At 39.9% G+C, this 20175-nt stretch overlaps 2 protein-coding genes across 5 annotated transcripts in view; both read left to right on the top strand.

Annotated features, from left to right (window-relative positions):
- Positions 1-19046, top strand: part of PRL-1 (PRL-1 phosphatase) — a 33246-nt gene extending 14200 nt beyond the window's left edge. The window contains exons 1-6 of one of the 4 annotated variants that reach the window (XM_034980340.2): positions 1079-1271; positions 9195-9363; positions 10503-10981; positions 16127-16293; positions 17205-17336; positions 18014-19046. In XM_034980340.2, coding sequence (XP_034836231.1) covers positions 10874-10981; positions 16127-16293; positions 17205-17336; positions 18014-18122 — 516 coding nt within the window. In that variant the 5' untranslated portion in view covers positions 1079-1271; positions 9195-9363; positions 10503-10873 and the 3' untranslated portion in view covers positions 18123-19046. The other 3 variants (XM_034980353.1, XM_034980347.2, XM_069505711.1) reach the window with 3 other exon arrangements.
- LOC138403749 (uncharacterized) lies at positions 11239-12682 on the top strand. Its single transcript, XM_069505528.1, has one exon. The coding sequence runs from the start codon at positions 11313-11315 to the stop codon at positions 12594-12596; it is 1284 nt and encodes a 427-aa protein (XP_069361629.1). The 5' UTR covers positions 11239-11312; the 3' UTR covers positions 12597-12682.
- Positions 19047-20175: the final 1129 nt, after the last annotated feature.

Here is a 20175-nt window from a genome sequence, read left to right as displayed (position 1 = left end):
TTAATTGTTTTATTGCGCAATTCGTATTCTAATGACAGGAATACATGAGTCACCACAGATATTTCGATTGAATCTAGAAACAGTCGTTAAAAACGTAATTATTATTTTAATTATACATTAGCTGGCTAGATACAAATAAACTCGTAATTAAATGAAACGCAATCATTAGTGTATGGTTTACTTCAGCATACAATAACAAAATAATTCATATAAAACTAGTATTCTTTATAAATAGCCTGGAAAATTATACCATGTAACATAACTTGGGTAGATATAAAATTGTATCCGAACGAATCAAGGTGGGTGGGGCATGTTTACTGCTTTTCCTAGTGATTGCAGTGCAACTAAGCGTGACATCCAGACATGAACGTGGGTAGCACAAGATTAAAAGATGTCTGACGAGATATTTATTGAACAACGCCATTTCATTTTACTATTTGAACTTGACCTTTATTGACTTGCAATTACTTTTGTGAGTTTTGAAGCACTTTATAGCTTGCCAAAGCAATATTTCCCCTAATTTTAATATAGGCGCTGCACCAATAGCCTTTTAATTGAGATACTTTGTTCAAGAACTCTACTGGGTTTGATTTCAATTTCTTCACTTTGTATGTCTGTATCAATAAACAGAACAACTGTTGGTTGCTACGGGCGTGGGAGTTAACCGGGATTATTTCCTATTAGTAGAGTTGGACTACTTTAGTCGACTGTTAATGGATTCCTGTGCATTGTTCTACTATCATCTAAATCATTAAACACTCAAGTGTCTTAGCCTTGATGTTTTTGAAGTGTCAAATCTTTCCTTCAGTCGATCTGATCATCTTATTACAATAATATTGAACGTCTACATCGGAGATGTGTTTAGTCTTGCATCTGCCATAAAATATTGGTAATGGGAACTCGTGGAGCTTCGTATGGTAACCACCGTGAAAAGTCTGAAATTGAAGCGATAAATTGTCTGGGTGTGTGCGTTGTAGACACGGCGTAGGACGCATGTGTTGGCTACGATGACGCCAGCACGTTGCTAAAGCCGCTGCTGCGAGTGACGTACCTGCCGCGGCCGATGAGTACGGGGCGCTCCGTTCCCGCCAGTCTCTGCTCGAACGCGGCACGGACCGTGTTGATCCGTTGCGATGTGAACGCCTAAACCTCACCTCTGTCTACCACGACAGCTTCTGTTACATGTGCATCGGTCATAAGTTTACTTTTTTACTAAACCATTACCATTTGATTTTGTACAACAGTAACTTTCTGTTCCGTGGAATATAAATGTAAGTGACGTTTTTGTGTCATCATTAACCTCGGTGCTCTGTATTACTGACACGTTTTAAAATTGAAGATTTTTGAGTGCCGTGTGACGAAAGTAGGATACCGGGAGTAAAATACACTATCCGAACAACGTTGTTTGGATATGGTCAAAGTGAGCGGTCAGGTAATGTGTTTTTGCAAATTCCTGCTTTAGTGTTTCACTTTTCGCTACGTTCTTGAGCATTCAACAGGTGGTTTCATGAATTTTGTACAAGTGTTAAATAGTCTGCTATCCATTTATTCGTTTGTATATCAGGATCATTGCTGTGTTCATCAGATTTTGTAATGCCATAAATTTCACCTTATACATTCTGTCTAGAAAGTGGACTGACGTGACTAAAGCCATTGACGTCGACACTCGGCATAATTTGTTGTGCCTCAGAAGCGTATTAAATTATTTTTATCATCATTGTAAAAAATTCAAACAAATGTTATGCTTATGACAAAGCTATTATATCTATATTGAAACGCTTCGTAGAGCACAATAATTTTGCCGATGGTTTGGATAAACACGCTGAAGGTAAATTAATGCTTGTGCACTTAGTTTTATTAATGTAATCCGCCCACTTGTGGATATTGGGTGTGTCTGGCTTGGAACGCACCTAGGTTTTAGTCTAGGTATAAGGTAGACTTGGAATTTCATTATGTACTGTTTGAAGCAGATTTATATATTAGAAAATTGCATTTCGAAAATTTAGTCTATATTGTAGTTAAATAACTTTGAACATTTTCATGGAAAAGTTGGAAAACTCATTTTTTTTGAAATTGTGCATTACCTATATTGGTTTGCTATTTATTAAATCAATCATAATAAAATTAATATTTGTTGGTATAATAACTAATTCCAAGAATTTTTATAAAGTATTTACCTACTTCAATTATAATTAAGCGATGACGTTATGTATAATTGTAATTTAACAGTAATTAACTACGTCCCATTCCTAACCTCTACATATTCTAGATGTTGATTGTTGACTTTCATGGACAAGCGATACATTTAATGATAAGAAGAAATTATTAATGTATCCTGTTTTCACGATAAAATTAAGAGGTTGTCTCAGTAATTATATTAAACTTTTATAAATGTGCAAAACAAGATTATTTATCAGCATTACCAGCAACCACTTGCTATTCTTTAACCTAATCTTACTCTTGAATGATAATTTACTCAAAAATGGTCCACTTTCGCCTGAGGATATTGGAAGACACTTGATAGCATTTGACCTACCCTACGACCATGACGACCATCATTGAATCTGAGTTCATTTGATTTAAATCTAGTATGAAAAAATTGCTTTAGATAGAGTTTTCCGATTCATTATTGGTGTCATTTTCGATGCCACATTGATGAAACTTCTATATAATATTTTGATTAATGATTTTGTTATTATAAAAATTATTCACTTCGGATGAACAAATTTCAGGTGTGATTGTGGTCAAGCGTTTACCTATAATGAATTAAAAAAACCCGTCTTACGGCACTGTAATTTACTCATAATAGAATACTCATCTATATATTATTTTAAAGGAAAAAGCTGGCTGACTGACTTGACTGACTGATCTATCAACGCACAGCTCAAACTACTGGACGGAATTGGGCATGCAGATAGCTATTATGTCTTAGATATCCGCTAAAAAAAGGATTTTTGAAAATTCAATCCCTAAAGGGGTAAAACCTGGGTATGAAATTTGTGTAGTCCACGCGCACGAAGTCGCGGGCATAAGCTAATCAGGAATATTATCGTTTAGTTTTAAATGATCATCACGTACAATAGTTATGGTCTTTTCTAATTTAATGCTAATATATAATTAAATAAATAAAGTGCCAGGTTTAAATTTTGACGATATGAGGAGTCCATTAGCAACATAAGACTTCTCGAGTCGACGCGACCGACGGACGGTCACCTCAAACATGGGCAGCCTAAAAAGCCGCAACCGCGATAGCTCGGTCTTAAAGGTAGCAGTCGTTGTGGTGAAAAGATTAGTCAGCCTACTGTTTTTGTTCATGTATTAGCTGCCTCCAGGGACGCCCGGGTGCTTGTGATCGGTATAAAACTAAGCACCACGCAGGGAGGCTCCTTTCATGTCCCCATAAGCAACATGATTATCATTTAGTGCAAACATGGTGTCATCTGCACGGTCACCGTGACATAATAGTTTATATAGATTACAATGTCGTTGATAGCGTATATTCTTATCTGTCGCCTTGGGTGGCTCTACGTGACTTAGCTTAGTCATAGGAGAATTAAATGAAGACTTAGGTTAGTAGTATAGTTTATAATGATTCAATGACTTGGTACCTATTTTTGAACTGTTCAACTCTTTCCCGATAAGCCACGATCTAAAATCTATTGTTTTGTAAATATATTGTGCTCAGTTACTTTAAAACAAAGTCATGACTAATGGGAAAAAATTAAACTTAGCTGATAAGTTTGAAAATAATTTTAGTAAATTAGTTAAATAAATAATAGATTATTTTGTCTTTCTTCATGTTTTAATTTGATTAAAGACAACCGTTGGTTTTTTTTTGAAAAACATTTCAGTTGCAGTGTAATGTGGCTATTGAAAAATATTTTGCCGGTTTTTAGAGTTTTAGGTGCCATCTCCACGAACGAGAGAGTCGCGGCGATAGTCTCGCCAGACGCCATCTGACAAAATTCGATAGAAACTATCGCCGCGATAGTATCGCCCTGAGATAGGCCCGATAGGATATTATAATATGTAGTTTGTATCGAATTTTGTGACACGGCGAGACTATCGCTGGGATTCTCTCGTCCGTGGAGATGGCGCCTTAGAGTGATAAACGAAATTGCCAATTTTCATTAATCGAAATAGGCATTGTAAACGATTGCAACGAATCAAGGCTGGCTCGATTTCCTAGAATTACAGCCAATAAAACCGAAGTAGAGTAAAGTGCATAACGCAGTAGTTGTGGTCGAATGACCTCGATCTAATGTTTCCGCTACCGTCACGTTCTTACCGGTGATGTACTTATAATGTGTATCAATGTTTTGTGTTAGTACAAAAAAATCATCTCTTCTAGCCTGCCTCTGAAAACCAGATAAAATAAAAAAATCATCTCTTCTAGCCTGTCTCTGAAAACCAGATAAAATAAAAAAATCATCTCTTCTAGCCTGTCTCTGAAAATTAGATAAAATAAAGGTTCCTTTTACCCATCATTTTTATTGTGTTCAAAAATGAGATTTTTCCATGTCCCAAGATTCAAGTCTCTAAACAGCTTCTCACTCCAAAATCATCTATACTTCTATACTAATATTATAAAGTGGTAAAGTTTGTAAGTTTGTTTGTAGAGGGTAATCTCTGGACCGATTTCGATTTTCTTTCACCAGTAGAAAGCTACAATATTCCTGAGTAACATAGGCTATACCTATTAAAAAAAATTGTAGTAAGCTACCCGCACGAAGCCGGAGCGGGTCGCTAGTCGTTGAATTGTTTTTCCAGGCTGACTGTTTTGTCAAAACTTGTGCTACTTCTTTACATTTGTATAACTAAGCATTATGTTGTCCGGCAGTTGTCGTCCAAGATAGAAGGTATATAAGTCGCGCAAATTGCTAATGCGCGTGGCCGTCATTTTAGTGACATAAGCGCTAGACTGAAGTTTCGAGCTGATGGTATATTTTTATTTCGGCTGACGTCAAAATGACGTCATTTTGATGTTAGTGACACATGGTTCCAGCGCAATAGCAATTTTCGGAACTAATGCCACCTAGCATTATACACTTGTTGCTCTATATGGAATCTCAGGTACCATTTAGATGGCGCTTTGACTTTTTTTACTCTAGGTAGGTACATAATATCTGAGAAGACTTGTTAGTGCGTCACTAAGTTGATATAATGGTGGCCGAATGACGTATATTTATTGCTTTCATAATTACCTAAACAGGTTATAATATTCATTCCACAAATATGAATTTGTTTTGATGGAATTAATTACTTGGCATCTGAAGTTATTTTAAAGGGCTCTATAGATTCAGTCTAGTTACTTAAATGACTTCGTTTAGGTATCCTCAATTTATAGTACGCGACAGGTCGAGATGGCAATCGGGGTGGGGACGCCCCGCACACCCGCACGTCACCCGCGCTATCCCGTATTGCCATCTCAACTTGTCGCGTACTATAGGTTTGTGAAAAGATTTCTCTCATTTAAAGTAATCTTCTGTGAAATGGCAGTGTAGTTCATGGTTCAGGTTCAGACCACAGTTCACGACCGTTGGGGAACTTCTAACAAAACGTCGAGGCTTCAACGTCACTGGCAGGCGTCAAATGTTAGTTCATTTGACGATAGGTAGTCCTAAGGTAGGGCTATTTTTCTTTGATTTCACGCCACCATAGCCTAATATTTGACATATCATCGATTCAGGATCAAACGAAAAGTTCCCTCAATCTAGTTTCCCTGGTTCAGGTCAATGAGTAGAAATCTACATACGTTCGGATTTGTGAAATACGGTATTTGCCAATGTCAAAAAATAAATAATCCGTACTACAGTCGTATTTTTTCGACATTTTGCACGATAATTCAAAAACTATGATGCATAAAAATAAATAAAAATCTGTTTTAGAATGTACAAGTGAAGATCTTTCATATGAAACCCCACTTGATATAGTTATCTCACTTCGAAAGTTGAAAATACTAATTATTAGTTGATGACCATAATTTAATTTTTTTTGAATCATCTGACCCTAAATTTACGGTTTTTAGATTTTTCCCCAAATGTCAGCTATAAGATCTACCCACCTGCCAAATTTCATGATTCTAGGTCAACGGGAAGTACCCTGTAGGTTTCTTGACAGACAGACGGACAGACAGACAGACAGACAGACAGACAGACAGACAGACAGACAGACAGACAGACAGACAGACAGACAGACAGACAGACAGACAGACAGACAGACAGACAGACAGACAGACAGACAGACAGACAGACGGACAGATAGACAGACAGAACCCTAAAAAGTACGTCAACTCATTGTGACTTCACATGTCAGTATTTCATAGAAACTCACATATATAAGTCCCGCAAATTGCTAATGCCCGTGGCCGCCATTCTGGTGACGTAAGCACTAGACTGAAGTTTCGAGCTGATGGTATATTTTTATTTCGGCTGACGTCAACATGACGTCATTTCGATGTTCATGAGACATGGTTCCAGCGCAATAGCAATTTGCGGGACTTATAAAGCGCGTGTTTTAACGTTTGATAAAAAGATACTGATTTGACTAGTTGTCAAATACCGGATTGTGCCTACGACCGGACCTACGTGCACGAAGTAGGTAGATACAATGATACCAAGTGACACCATCAAACAACGTAACGTACGTGTAGATGAAGCAAGATGTCGTGTAAACACTGCGCACTTGTTGTGGTTAGCATTGTCCTTTGTAATCGCCTTGTTTGCCACGTGTTTGCCTTTCGACTATAAACATGCGTGTCTTAAGCGAGGCTATTAGATCTTAGAACTTAAAGGAAGTTGCTGTAGTACCTACACATTCAAGTACGCCATGCTTATAAGTAACTTTACCTATATTCCGCGACAGGTCGAGATTGCAATCGGGGAGGGAACGCTGCACACACCCGCACAGCCCCCGCGCTAACCCTGTGCGGGCGAGCGCGGGTGACGTGTGAGTGTGCGGGGCCCTCCCCCCGCCTCATACCCCGATTGCCATATTTGACCTGTCGCATACCTACTATAGGTAGGTATCTACTATCTAGGTATGTCATAGTATCAGTGACGTTTTTTGCTTAGTAATAACTATCATTAAAACCTATGTAGGTACATACCTACATGACATGATTGCATAATGTTTTTCTATTTAAATAGGTATGAAGTAAATTGATGGGGAATTTTTTTTAATAAGATTTGTGGAGAATTGTAAATATTGATTGTTCATTTGATTAGAAACAAAATTTTAGCGACTAAACGTGCGGATATACTCGTACTGAAGGCAAACTTTTAACTCACAAATCAGAAGGCAGAAACATTTTCTATTTGTTACCTACCCTTTTCAAAATTTAATTGCGTTGTTTCTGATGCACTTGATTTTCAGGGCGGCTAGACTGTCTCGAAGGGCAGACGTTAAAAACCATTAGTCTAAATCGTTTGCATTGTTTCATAGGGGTGTAGAAGGTGGTCTGGAGTTTATCGACCGTCGCGTCTGCTCGGATTTGGACAATCTTCCACCCCCCATTTGCTACATGATATATTAAATTATCTGAGACAGTTCTGAGTATATTTTTTACTATTCCTGTTACCTGAACCATCAGTGAAGTAGGTATACGTGTTTCTTCATCTTCAAATCAAAAAACCCGGCTAAATGCGAGTGAGTCTCGCGCACTGAGGGTTCCGTACCTAAACTGTACGTAAATCGTTATTCATACAATAATGTCTAGTGGCTTTCGTTCAAATTCTGAATGGTTTGGTTCAAAGTATTTTAAAAACACGAATTCGCATGTAAACGTTGATCTCGATAGTTCTCTATAATCTTTCTGAAGTTGTCCAACCATTCGCCACATTAGGTATGATGAGGGCAATTTGGTTTACGCCAATTCTTGTTTTTTACAGTTTCAACCTTTCCAAGGTAAAAGCAGTTACATCTAAGTAGTTCTTAGTCATATTACGAGTATGTTGCCACTTGCCACCCACCCAATGGTGTGTCCTCTACACATGCATAAAAAGCATTGCGTACCATAAAATATGTTGTTACCCGTATTGAAGAATGACTGACCTACTTTGTGCATGCCTGGTAGTGGTACTTTATGTCTACCCCTGTTCCAAATCCCTGTGCTGTGCACGCTATTACTACGCTACCACTGTTTGTAGTTTGTGTATTTATGTTATTGAATTTGAGTTCATTTGAAGACAAGTTGCATACTAATTTTTAGAATTTATTGCTCTTCTAATGAGCTAACGCACTATAATCACTAGATATTTTATTTACAATCTAATTAAAGGATTATAACGATAATTATAGCTTTGTTACACTGTTGATTATTATTATCTCATCTCTTAAGTGTGAAGATATATTATAGAGCTGTCCAAATTCCCGGTATAAAATATACAAATAAGTAGTTACGTGGGTTGTGTGTGTATTCTGTTTGGCTTAACTCCAAGTCTGGTTGCGTCTTTCTTTGAATGAAATCTTCAAGAAAACAAAACACTTTTTAAATATTTGGGCAATCGTATTGGAACTACTTGGCGAATATTCACAGCGGGCGGCGCGGCGGCGGCCGCAGCAGCACCAAGCAAACCGCTGCGTTTGCTTGATTTTACGCATTCAATATACTGAAATATCATGTAAACATAATATTTTATTGCTATACGACGTGTCACTACTTCTCATTTCTGTTTGTCAGCCAAAAATTAGTTGCGATGTCTTAATAAATTTTGTGCGCAGCGCAGCGACCCAGAACAACACAATTTTTTTTGTATCAAAGTCCTATTTTAATAAAACTATTAGATATTGCTTTTATTATGCGTCACAAATGCCGCGTCATCACATCGAGATGTCTGAATATTCTTCCGTCAGTAATTTGTAAGTTCAATTGAGCAAAAAATGACGCCATACGAATTTGTTATTACATGCAACTGGGTTGGCAGTGTGCGTCATCATCACGCTCTTATCACAGCGATAAATGATACACTGTGAAGGAATAATCTCACCGAATAAACATTTAAGAACGGAACCGTTCATTAGCAGAACCTAGGTACCAGACAAATAAACGAGAAATTTGTCCTCATTTTAGCAATAGTCGGTCGCTATTAATAGTGGGAGCTCTGAAGAGCATAATTAGCGGCAAAACGTAAACAACGCGTCATATAGTTACTCCAGTAGGTACGAGAGTATAATTCGATTGTGTATTGTTGCAGCTGGGAAACTGTTCTGTGGCGACATTGATGGAGTTCCGCTTGGACAGCGCGGAGTACTGCCAGGCCCAACACAAATAAATTCGCGGGCGTCTGTGGAGGCGACACCCATGCTGCCGGGAGCGCGGCACGACACGCACCCCGAGCACCGAGCGATATACACCCACCCATTGTAAGTACAACTTATTTTATTACACGGAGCTACCAGGTCAAGTTCCAACACAAATAAATTCGCAGGCGTCTATGGAGGGACACCCTTGCTGCCAGAAGAGCTCGCCGCGGTACGCACCCCGAACACCGAGCGATATCAACAACATTATTATCGTCAACCGATAAACGACCACTGTGGGACATAGATCTCTTGTAGGAAATTCCACGCGGTACGGTCACGCCGCCGCCGTGTGACTCCAGCGGCTCCCTACGACTCGTTTGACATTGTCTGTTCACCTAGTGGGCGTCTGCCAACGGATATATCGATTATACAAAAAAATAATGCTGATAATTGATTCTTGATGCACCCAGCCACTAGAAAAAGGGTAATATGTTGCTTATCTCTTGTGATTTTATGCCACTAGAGTAGAATCTTGCGCCAAGAAATGGGACTTTTGATCTTCTGGTATCCTTGGATATTTCTTAGAAATATTTTGGCTGATATCTACTCGCAATTTAGATCTTTTTGGAGCTATGTTTTAAGTTTATATTCACATTATAATGTGTCATTTACCCGTTTACGTTGAAGTTTTATTAGCATTACTCATACGTGTTTCCCGTTTAAGGGTTAGACTAATGGGTCTTTATTTTAGGTACTCGTACTATACATATACAGAAGTGAAAAATGACAATACATTGTGAAATAGAGCTCCCATATGGGCAGGAAATGGTATTTTGCTATTCTTTCGGCATCAAGGTCAAAACGCTGATATACTAATCAGTTAGCACGTAGGGAATGCACGCCCGTGTGATCTCAATCAATAGGTATCTATCAAAGCACATACGGCGTGAGTGCTGTTGCGTAGTGTTTACAAAAGTGTTATCACATTATGTAGACATATGGACAAGAGCGATATGATGTGATCGCGCTAATAAGTGATGCGCTATTGGCACCAGATCCGCAGTTTGCGAATACCACTGGACTTACACTCACATGACCTAAACATGCCCGTCCGCAATATGTGCGCTATTTTTAAAAACTTTTTAAATCCACTTCAGTTGCCTTTGGTGTATTGACGCAAATCCGAGATGTAATCCCGTACGCAAATAACCTTAACGCACTGTACCTAATAATAATATTGTTTTCTCTTTTTGTTTCAGTTACCTTAAAACCGGATCCCACTGTTAATTGGAGCATATCATTTGCCGAAGTTGCAACTGGAACCGACTTATGTTTTATCGCATAATCTCTTATTAGTTTCGCTTCCCGATTCGTAATCATCGTCCGTTAGTCTCCGAATGTGCTCAAGTGGTTGAAAGCGATATCCATGCGGGTGGTTCTAATTATATAATTGGACCCTTTTTAAACAGAAGCCACGAAACTGGAGTGTGTTGTGTGGAAATAGAGTGACAGTTTGTCTGTTTTGACTCTGACGGATTGCTGCAAGTTTCCGACGCGTGTGAGACCAATCTGCCACCCGGTTCGCGAGCGGTGTTTCGAGTTTGAGTGCGGGAATCGTAAAACGGTCATCATGAAGCAGAAGGACATCCGGCCGGCGCCCTCGCTCATCGAGTATAAGAACATGCGCTTCCTCATCACCGACAGGCCTTCGGATCTCACCATCCAGGGCTACTTACAGGTATGTTTCCAATATTTATTACTATCACATCTTTAAGGTGTGGTTTATATAGAAGTGGCGGGTGCTGAAGAAGCGACGCAGATACGTGAGTTTTCTAGACCTGATGTAGCGTGCCCGCGTAATTTTCGGTATAACTAACGGGCGTTCTTGGGTCTATGGAGGAGTCCACTTTATTTAGATCACTCGCCTTATAAATTCTTGAATCGCCCGAATATTAAATATTATTTGAGGATACAATGGAGGCCATAAACTGGACAGCAAACTCAGCTGGAAAAGGCATACAGAAGATAAAACCAAAAAATCACTAGCAATACTAAACCAATGCAAACGCATGCTAGGGAAAAAATGGGGGCTAAAACCAAAGATAATGAAATGGTTATACCTATCGGTAGTAAGATGTTCACTAACATATGCTGCACTTGTATGGTGGCCAAGAACTCTCCTTACTACCGCCCAGCAAGAACTACAGAAATTTCAACGACAAGCATGCCTCGCCATTACCGGCTGCATGAGTACCACACCAACAGCAGCGTTAGAAGTCATATTGGGCATTCCGCCCCTACACATACACATCAAAGAAGAAGCAACACTCGCAGCCCTGAGACTGAAAACCTCAGGGCATTGGAAAGAACAAAACACAATGCACACTAAAATTCTAGGGCAAAGCATAAACAAAGAACCACGTTTGCAGTGGAAATGCGACAGAACCGAAAAACAACACATACTAGACAAAAACTACAAGATAAACTCAGAGAAGAACTTAGATCCGAAGCCAGCACAAGACACAATAGAAGTGTACACCGACGGATCCAAAACGAAAACGGGCACAGGAGCTGGAGCCTACTGCCAAGAACTAAACATGAGAATAAGTCACGCACTCGGTAAGGACAACTCTGTCTTCCAAGCAGAGTGTGTGGGCATTATGACCGCGGCTATAGCCGTGGCCAATCGACAGGTAACAAACTTTAAAATTAACATTAACTCTGATAGCCAAGCTGCTCTTAAAGCCTTGGCTAGATTCTCGACGACCTCACAACTTATACAAGACTGCCACAAGACTCTGGAAACACTCGCCATGTCAAACGACATCACCCTAAGGTGGGTCAAAGGACATGATGGAGACCAGGGAAACGAGGCGGCCGACGCACTAGCACGAAAGGCTACGACATTGAAGGTGATCGGGCCAGAACCTATTGTTCCCATACCCTTCAGTGAGTATAAAACCTGGTTGCATGAACTAACACAAAAAGAGCATTCCCAACTATGGGCGAACACAACTGACTGCAGGCAAGCCAAAGAGGCTTTCCCCAACATAGACAAACGGCAAACTAACAAACTACTCCGCCTGGACAGAGGTAAACTTAGAAAGGTGGTGGGACTCATAACAGGGCATAGCCCACTAAACAAACACCTTTTCGTTATAGGTGTCACCGACAGTCCTTTGTGCAGGGCATGCATGGAGGTCGACGAAACACCGACGCACGTGGTCCTAGAGTGCACGGGCGTAGCAGAACAACGCGAACGCCATTTGGGTTCCCCGACCTCATTCCATGAAGCCCTCGGCAACCTGGGCGGTCTACTCGGCTTCTGGAGTGAGCTTGGATGGCTGGAGTGAAGACTTCAGCGGGGAGGGGCAATGCACGCACAACAGACGGAAACGTTTAAGTGCGGAAACCAGCCCAGAGCGAAGAAGAAGAAGAAGAAGGAGGCCATAAACTGTTTTCGGGATAGAGATAGCCTTAATGTGTCTTTTCACAAAGTTAAGCCTGAAGAAAATTGGGACCCTCGATTTCCCTTATCAAAAAAGAGGCAAACCGTCGCGCGTCGACTCGTTGAATGTTTTATGCTTTTGTTTGCTCGCTTCTTATTGCAACATAATGTATCCTTTGAATTTGTGTCGACCGTCATTCTCGTCCTTGTCGCGAACGAAGACAAATATTTATTTGAATTGATTTATTGCATAAACGATCATATATTTGTCACGTTAAGTTCAAAATAACATCTTCATGCACGAAAATTTGATGGCCAGAGACATCATCATCATCACCATCAGCAACAATCGATAAACTTCCACTGCTGGACAAAGGTCTCTTGTAGGGACTTCCACACGCCACGGTCTTGCGGCGCCTGAATCCAGCGTCTCCCTGCGACTCGCCTGATGTCGTCCATCCACCTAGTGGTGCTCTTCCAACGCTGCGCTTTCCAGTGCGAGGTTGCCATTCTAGCATCTTAAGTCAAAGACAACTTACCTATTATTATCATAGGTTCTTTTATACTGTTTTTTTAACACCAATCCAATCCAAAAATCGAGGAAATATTCTTTATGTAAATTTTATATTACAAAGAAATGGTCTTGCAACTGCCAATAAAATCAGTCCTTTCCTTCTACCTGTATGGAGTGCTCTGATGTGCTTGAAATTGTTGCTTACATTACAATATCTTAAATAAAACACAAAAAATGTTAATACCGACCTATCGCGTACTATAGCTACGAAGTGTTCCGCCTCTGTGGTTTCGCTTCGTCGCTTCAGCATTTATCAATACTCCAGAATCCGTCTTCGCCACATCTCTGACAATATGACCAAACGATCTCTTTTTAGGGTTTCGTAACCCAAGGGTGCCAATGGGACCCTATTACTAAGCCTCCTCGGTCCCTCCGTCCGTCCGTTTGTTTGTCGACGAGCTGTATCTCATAAACCATCGTAAAATCTAGTAAATGCAGAGAGTTGAAATTATTGCAGAATGTGTAATTTTTACTCATCGTAATTTTTATGGGGCCTTTGTCTGACACGGACACGCCACACAAACGTTCTGAAATTGAATTGAAACTACACATGTGATATCATTTTCCATATTTTTGCTATCTAGGACTTGAATAAAAGAATATAAGGGCTTTCTATAATTTCTCTTACTTCGTCCAATTCCTATCGATTGGGAAGAAAGCGGTACTATTGTCTGTTTCACAAAGACTTAAGTACATGCTTTATCGACGTCGCCACCGGTAAAAGGCCTTATAGAAACTAGAAAGACGTCTCAGTATCTTATAGCTTTGTATTCAAAGGGATTTGCCGAGTGATTTGATGTTAGTCCTTCTTTCGACGATCTTTCCTTTTGTACATTTACTTTTTGAGATTCAGATTACTGTTTCTTACGTTGTTGAATCTTTTAACGACGAAAAGGCAAAATCGTCACTGTAATGATTCCCTTGTTGACTAGAATTTTATTTACCTACAATTCTTATTACATTTATATCAGTTTATACTTAGGTACTTAATCAGATTATAAAATATTGGTGAATTTACATACAAAAGACAAAATAATCTATAAAATATGATTATGACCTTGATTAAAACGTTGAATAGAGAGATAACATTTATTAACATGTAATCTATTAAACCATGACCTAGCGTGATCTATAAATTGGTGTCTAATAAAAATAGAAGAAAGTCGTATCCGAGCGTTTGTCCAATTTATTGCAATTAATTTTGAGAATTACAAAAGAAGATTAACATTTGCGATACAAAACAAAATTCCAAGCTTGAAACAAAATACGATAGAATTTTGAAAGCCTGCGTGTAGAAACCAAGTAGAAACACAAATGTTAACGTGTGCCAAGCACGAAATGTATCTATTTTGAATGTAAATTGATTGCAGCATGGTACAATTTTGAACCTGACATTAATAAGACAAATGTTTGATATCCGGAAACAACTGAGAGTTGCATAGGAATAACTCATCTAATAACCATAAAATGGTTGCATAGAAGCAGGCGTAACTTTGCGGAAGTCCATGATATAAAATTGTATGTAGGTAACTATGTATATAAAATGGTATACTGGGTTTGCGACGGGCTGGATAAGGATATGAAAAGGACGGAGTGTCATGACTTACATTGGGCTTCAAGTGATAGCCACTACGAATGTGTGAAAAATGGCATACCAACCCGCAGAAACCATTTGTTTTCCCGGGATAAAAAGTAACTTATACCTATCACTCCCCAGATCTTTGACTATATCCATATCCTTTGTGGCGTGATTGAAAGACAAACAAACTATCGCATTTTTAATAATATTAAGTAGTGATAGTATTTGCAGTGAATTGCTTAGAAACAAATTGACCGTGACATTGCCATTTTGAAGTGGGCGAAAAGGTCGGACAAAACGTTCCGTCTAGGTCACAGCATGCGTAACGTGTTTTTTCTCATGTCGTACGGAACGGGGGCATTTCTTGAACTACTATAATTGGATAGCTAGCAAACGGACGGGACGGAATGAATCGTCCCGTATATTTTTATTTGCAACGATGTCAAGAAATCGTCCCGTTCCGTCCGGCACGAGAAAAAACCCCGTTACGTATGCAGCGCCCTTAAATTCTCAGCACGGTCTCAACAGTGCCAGACGACGACGCGACGCTAAGTCCGGCGTGTTAACAATTTACGAGCAACAATTGTAAATGTATTTATTGAATAATTCACACTTTCCGAAAGAAATTTCCAATTGGACCCTGTTCTTCTAGTACCGCCCCTGCTATTCAGTTTATATTTTTTGTTTGTCAGCCCTCGAGATTGCCGCTTCCACAAGTCCTTAGGTATACAAAAATTTGTGTATTGCTTAAGACTTCTTGACGTTGGCGGCTGTGCAGAGAGTGTGGCAGGGCTTTTGCAGACGCTGCATCATCAATAATATCTGTCCCGGCTTTACTCACGTGTGTAGTCGACGTTAGCCCGACTAGTTTCGAACCCATACGCTGCGTCACATTGTTTGTTGCCGATCTATTATGATCGCCGCCATTTAATTCCCGTCCAATACTGATTGCAGCCAGGAACGCTTCTTGGCTGAGATGTTTTTCGCCTCCTCCGGTGCAATTCATTGCTTTTTCTGCTTCTTTAGTAGTATATTCAGAGTGAACAAGGCGAGGGAACTCTCGGTTTGATCCTGAATTGACGATGTGTCAAATATTAGGCTATGGCTGACGTGAAATCAAAGAATATAAATAAACGATTCATATGCTACTCATCTTCAAATGTTTGACGCCTGCCAGTGACGTCCAAGCCTCGACGTTTTGGTACAAGTTTCCTAACTGTCGTGAACTGTGGTATAGTTCAATTCCCAACTGGTATTTAAATAAGGTGGTGATCGTTTTCAGGAGCTGCGCAAGCACAACGTGTGCACGGTGGTGCGCGTGTGCGAGCCGAGCTACGACACGGCGCCGCTCAAGGCCGAGGGCATCGAGGTGCGCGACCTGGCCTACGACGACGGCACCTTCCCGCCGGCCAACGTCGTCGACGATTGGTTCGAGATACTGCGGGACAAGTGAGTCATACTACCTACATTATCCCTTAAAACTATTCGCGCCGCGACCTGAGACCAGAGACAGAGACGCGTGACCCCTTGGCTAATGGCTTTCTGTAATGTTCAGTACCCGTAGTACAAGATTTTACGTCTCACCAAACCAAACCAAATTCGAGAGTCGAAATACTTCCGCGTTACAGTAAACTGGATCTTAAGTACCTTGTTTTAAAGCTCAAGTTTGTCTACTCTTCTACAGCCAGCGCTCCAAGCGGAAACATTGCGAAATTAAAATCAGTGGCATTGAATATTTGACTTCAATTCAAGGCTGTTTAGGTCCATTTTACTGTAACGCGGAAGTATTTCGACTCTCGAATTTGGTTTGGTTTGGTGAGACGTAAAATCTTGTACTACGGGTACAGAGCCGTTGTGACTATCATGAAGCGATGTTTTCGTTGATTCGCCATAGCCGGCCGATGCCGTGATGTACTCATGTAAGGGACAACCCACAACAGACTTAAAATATGTCGGTTCATACAACCTTCTTCGCCATCTGCGCTCTGGCGTCTTCTACTTTGACCTGCACGATATGGGCACTATTTCCTAGACACTAAAGTCAAATCCCAGTCTAGTTTTTGTGCAGAAAATTAGCAGCGCTAGTGTACAACTAAACTATGTTGATATACTATTATCGATACGTGATATGCGGGGATTCGCGCAGGCAGGATGACCTCGAGTGAAATTAGCTAGTCGAAAATCGATTGATACATACCCCATGCGATACACATCCCACAGGGGACGTAGCGTCTAACGAAAATCATGCGTTTTGGAAATTGTCCGCATCCCGAATGCTTTTTCAATCGACTACTCAAAATTAAACTTGAGATGTTATATTGCTTAAGCCATTGTTGAACACATACAACTGTGGTTTACAGGGCGGCCAACAAGCCAGAGTCGGCGGTAGCGGTGCACTGCGTGGCGGGGCTGGGCCGCGCGCCCGTCATGGTGGCCATCGCGCTCATCGAGCTCGGCATGAAGTACGAGGAGGCCGTCGAGACCATCCGAGAGTGAGTACTATGAACGTGCGCCCCGGTGGCGGCAAGGCAAAAAGCCCGAGTCGGTGGTGGTGGTGGAGGAGCTAGGCTTTACTCAAGGTCGGAGTCAGTCTTCACACGTGCTGTAAGGCGCGAATCGACGTTAAACCCGAGTTGTAGTGGAGGCCGTATACACCAGTACGACGAACCAATGACCTGACTAATGTCACAGTTCACGACAGTTAGTTAGTTGCTACTAAATTCCCTCACTGTAGTTCACTCTGCTAATGTGGCGAAAGCTGGTTATTGCCATGTGCTCTCTTCTGAACTTCCAAAAAACCACTCAGCAGCTGAATATTTGAGTTGATTTTTTTTCAAAGAGTAAGAGTTCATGCTTGTTCTTTTTTTTTTGAAATAAAAAAATGTTAACCATTTTAATTATGACTAACATTCCCCTTTCCCCTCCAACTAAGCGTACAGTTTGTGCTACGAGTAGGTACGACAATAGCGCAACGGATGGGGTTTGAACCGCCGGCCTTTCAGATTTCAGTCCGCACCTACAACCGTTGAGCTGTTGAGGCTTCCTTTACGATACGCGAAAGGCGTTTTGAAATCTGAACCAGTGCATGTTGACTTGAGAATTTTGTAATACTTGACTTAATTACATTTCTTTGCTGTCACGAGTTATAACATGTTTGTGTCGGTTGCAGCCAGCGGCGCGGCGCCATCAACGCCAAGCAGCTGTCGTACCTGGAGAAGTACCGGCCCAAGTCGCGCCTCAAGAAGAACGGACACAAGAACTCTTGCTGCGTGCAGTAGCGTCACAGCGAACCTAGCTCTGCTTTCACACACACACTACACGAGCATAGACAACTAACGACTAGATGTAACTTACCCGTCGAGCCTTTTTTGACAACTACCCTCCTTCTTTCCTCGCAGGGATTTTAACCGAATTCTTTTTTTTTCCACCCGAGCTTGGACATTCCCAACGCGAGCCAAAGAATTTGGTTACGATCTCGTCGCAGTTTTTTTGACGTAATCGAGTTTTCCGAGACGTTTAATTGACAGAGCCTTATGTAAGCTAAATAATGTTTGTATCGAAGTGAAGGTGTATAACCCTCGTAATAGTGGAATATGTAATAGTCGCGAGCCACGATTTGTGTTCATAGTTGAAACGGTTACTTGGGTATTTACATACTTGATTGATTTCATAATAACTTCAATAATAATAAACCTATCCAGTCAGAGTTGTGCTTATACTATTGTACTCGTAGAATTCTTACGATATACTTTTTTTTACTGTGTGTTGAAATCCTATGTTTTCCTGAATATTATTTTCTTTCATAGAGACTTAATTATTATTGTATCGATAAGAAAATGAGACATAATAGAAGCAATTTGATGATTTTTCTTGTTTCTTGAGATGATTCTGCTATAAATGCTCTGACTAAAATAACTTAATGTTAAATTCTTATATTATTTAATTGTATCAATTTAAGTTTTCTAGACACGGTCTGCAAACTATTTCACAAATATTTTACCTTTGACTAATTAATGTACGATGAAATTCTAATAAAATTGTATCCCAACAAAATGATAAACTTGACTCACCAGAATGTTCCAGTAAAATAGCTCTTTGATATTATTTTTCTATTTCTAATTTTATGAAGATAATCAAAATATATGATTGTGTAACCACGGAACAGTCACATTCATAAATAAAAATATTTATAAGCAAATTCATTGATGTTTGATTTCACGAAAAACTTCCTACTTTATTAAGCCTGTTACAAATTGAAAGCCAAATAATTAGTGAAGATCTTTTATTGCAATTTCAAATGAGGTAGATCAAATTGATATTATTTTATAAAAGTAACAAAGTTTTGTTTTCACGATGATGTCCATGAAATCCACGCGTACGAAGTCGAGGGCATCGGCTAGTAGAATATAGTTTTATTCAAGGAAACTTACTTTTTACAAGTGTTTTAGATTCGACACACAACAACACAGTAAGTAATGTGATCACCCTTTAGACCAGGTTTTCATCCAAGCAGAGCGCAGCAGAGATGTGTTTAGCAGACTAATCAGATTATTGATAGGAGACGAAAAGAAATTATCACGTCATCTGTCGAAAGGCATTCGAACCAGTGGTAGATGCATCCGACGATTCAAAAGTACAAGTTTACTTGAATAAAAAATATTTCCATTTTCATTTATCACTTTATTTTATTGGTCTGCTAAACACATCTCCGCTTTGGTATGTACCGGGCCTTAATCTTATTTACAACATAATTTGTACATAATCTTACATTATTCAAGATTCTATACTAGATCAATATTCAGTAATAATTAAAACTTAAATACAGTATCAAAAAAATTCATACCTAAGACAGATATACTCGGTATAAGTCCCTCAAATTGCTAATGCGCGTGGCCGTCATTTTAGTGACGTCAACCCTAGACAAGTTTCGAGCTGATGGTTTTTATTTCAGCTGACGTCATTTCGATGTTAAAGAGACATTATTCCAGCGCAATAGCAAATACTACTCAGTTTTTATTTGGAATAGAAAATCAAAAGTTAAATAAACGACAATGTATGTACGTACTAATAATAATTATTATCTACTTTTTTGAAGCGATTAACAGCTGAGACTTACAAGTGCTATTCGTTAGCAAGACTGCAAGCCAATTTTGCAGTTGGCCCAAATGCACACACGTAAACTACACGTTGTACCGAAAAAATAAAATTAAAACGACTTCACTGGATAATCGATAGCCATGTCCGCGACAAGTCGAGATGGCAACGGGATATGAGGCGGGTAGACGCACCGCACACCCGAATGTCACCCGCGCTCGCCTGCACCGGGTTAGC

The sequence above is a fragment of the Maniola hyperantus genome, chromosome 2 (assembly GCF_902806685.2).
Source record: "Maniola hyperantus chromosome 2, iAphHyp1.2, whole genome shotgun sequence".
Lineage (NCBI taxonomy): Eukaryota > Metazoa > Arthropoda > Insecta > Lepidoptera > Nymphalidae > Maniola > Maniola hyperantus.
Note: the sequence above shows the minus strand (reverse complement) of the source record. Positions and strands in the feature narration are given on the sequence as shown.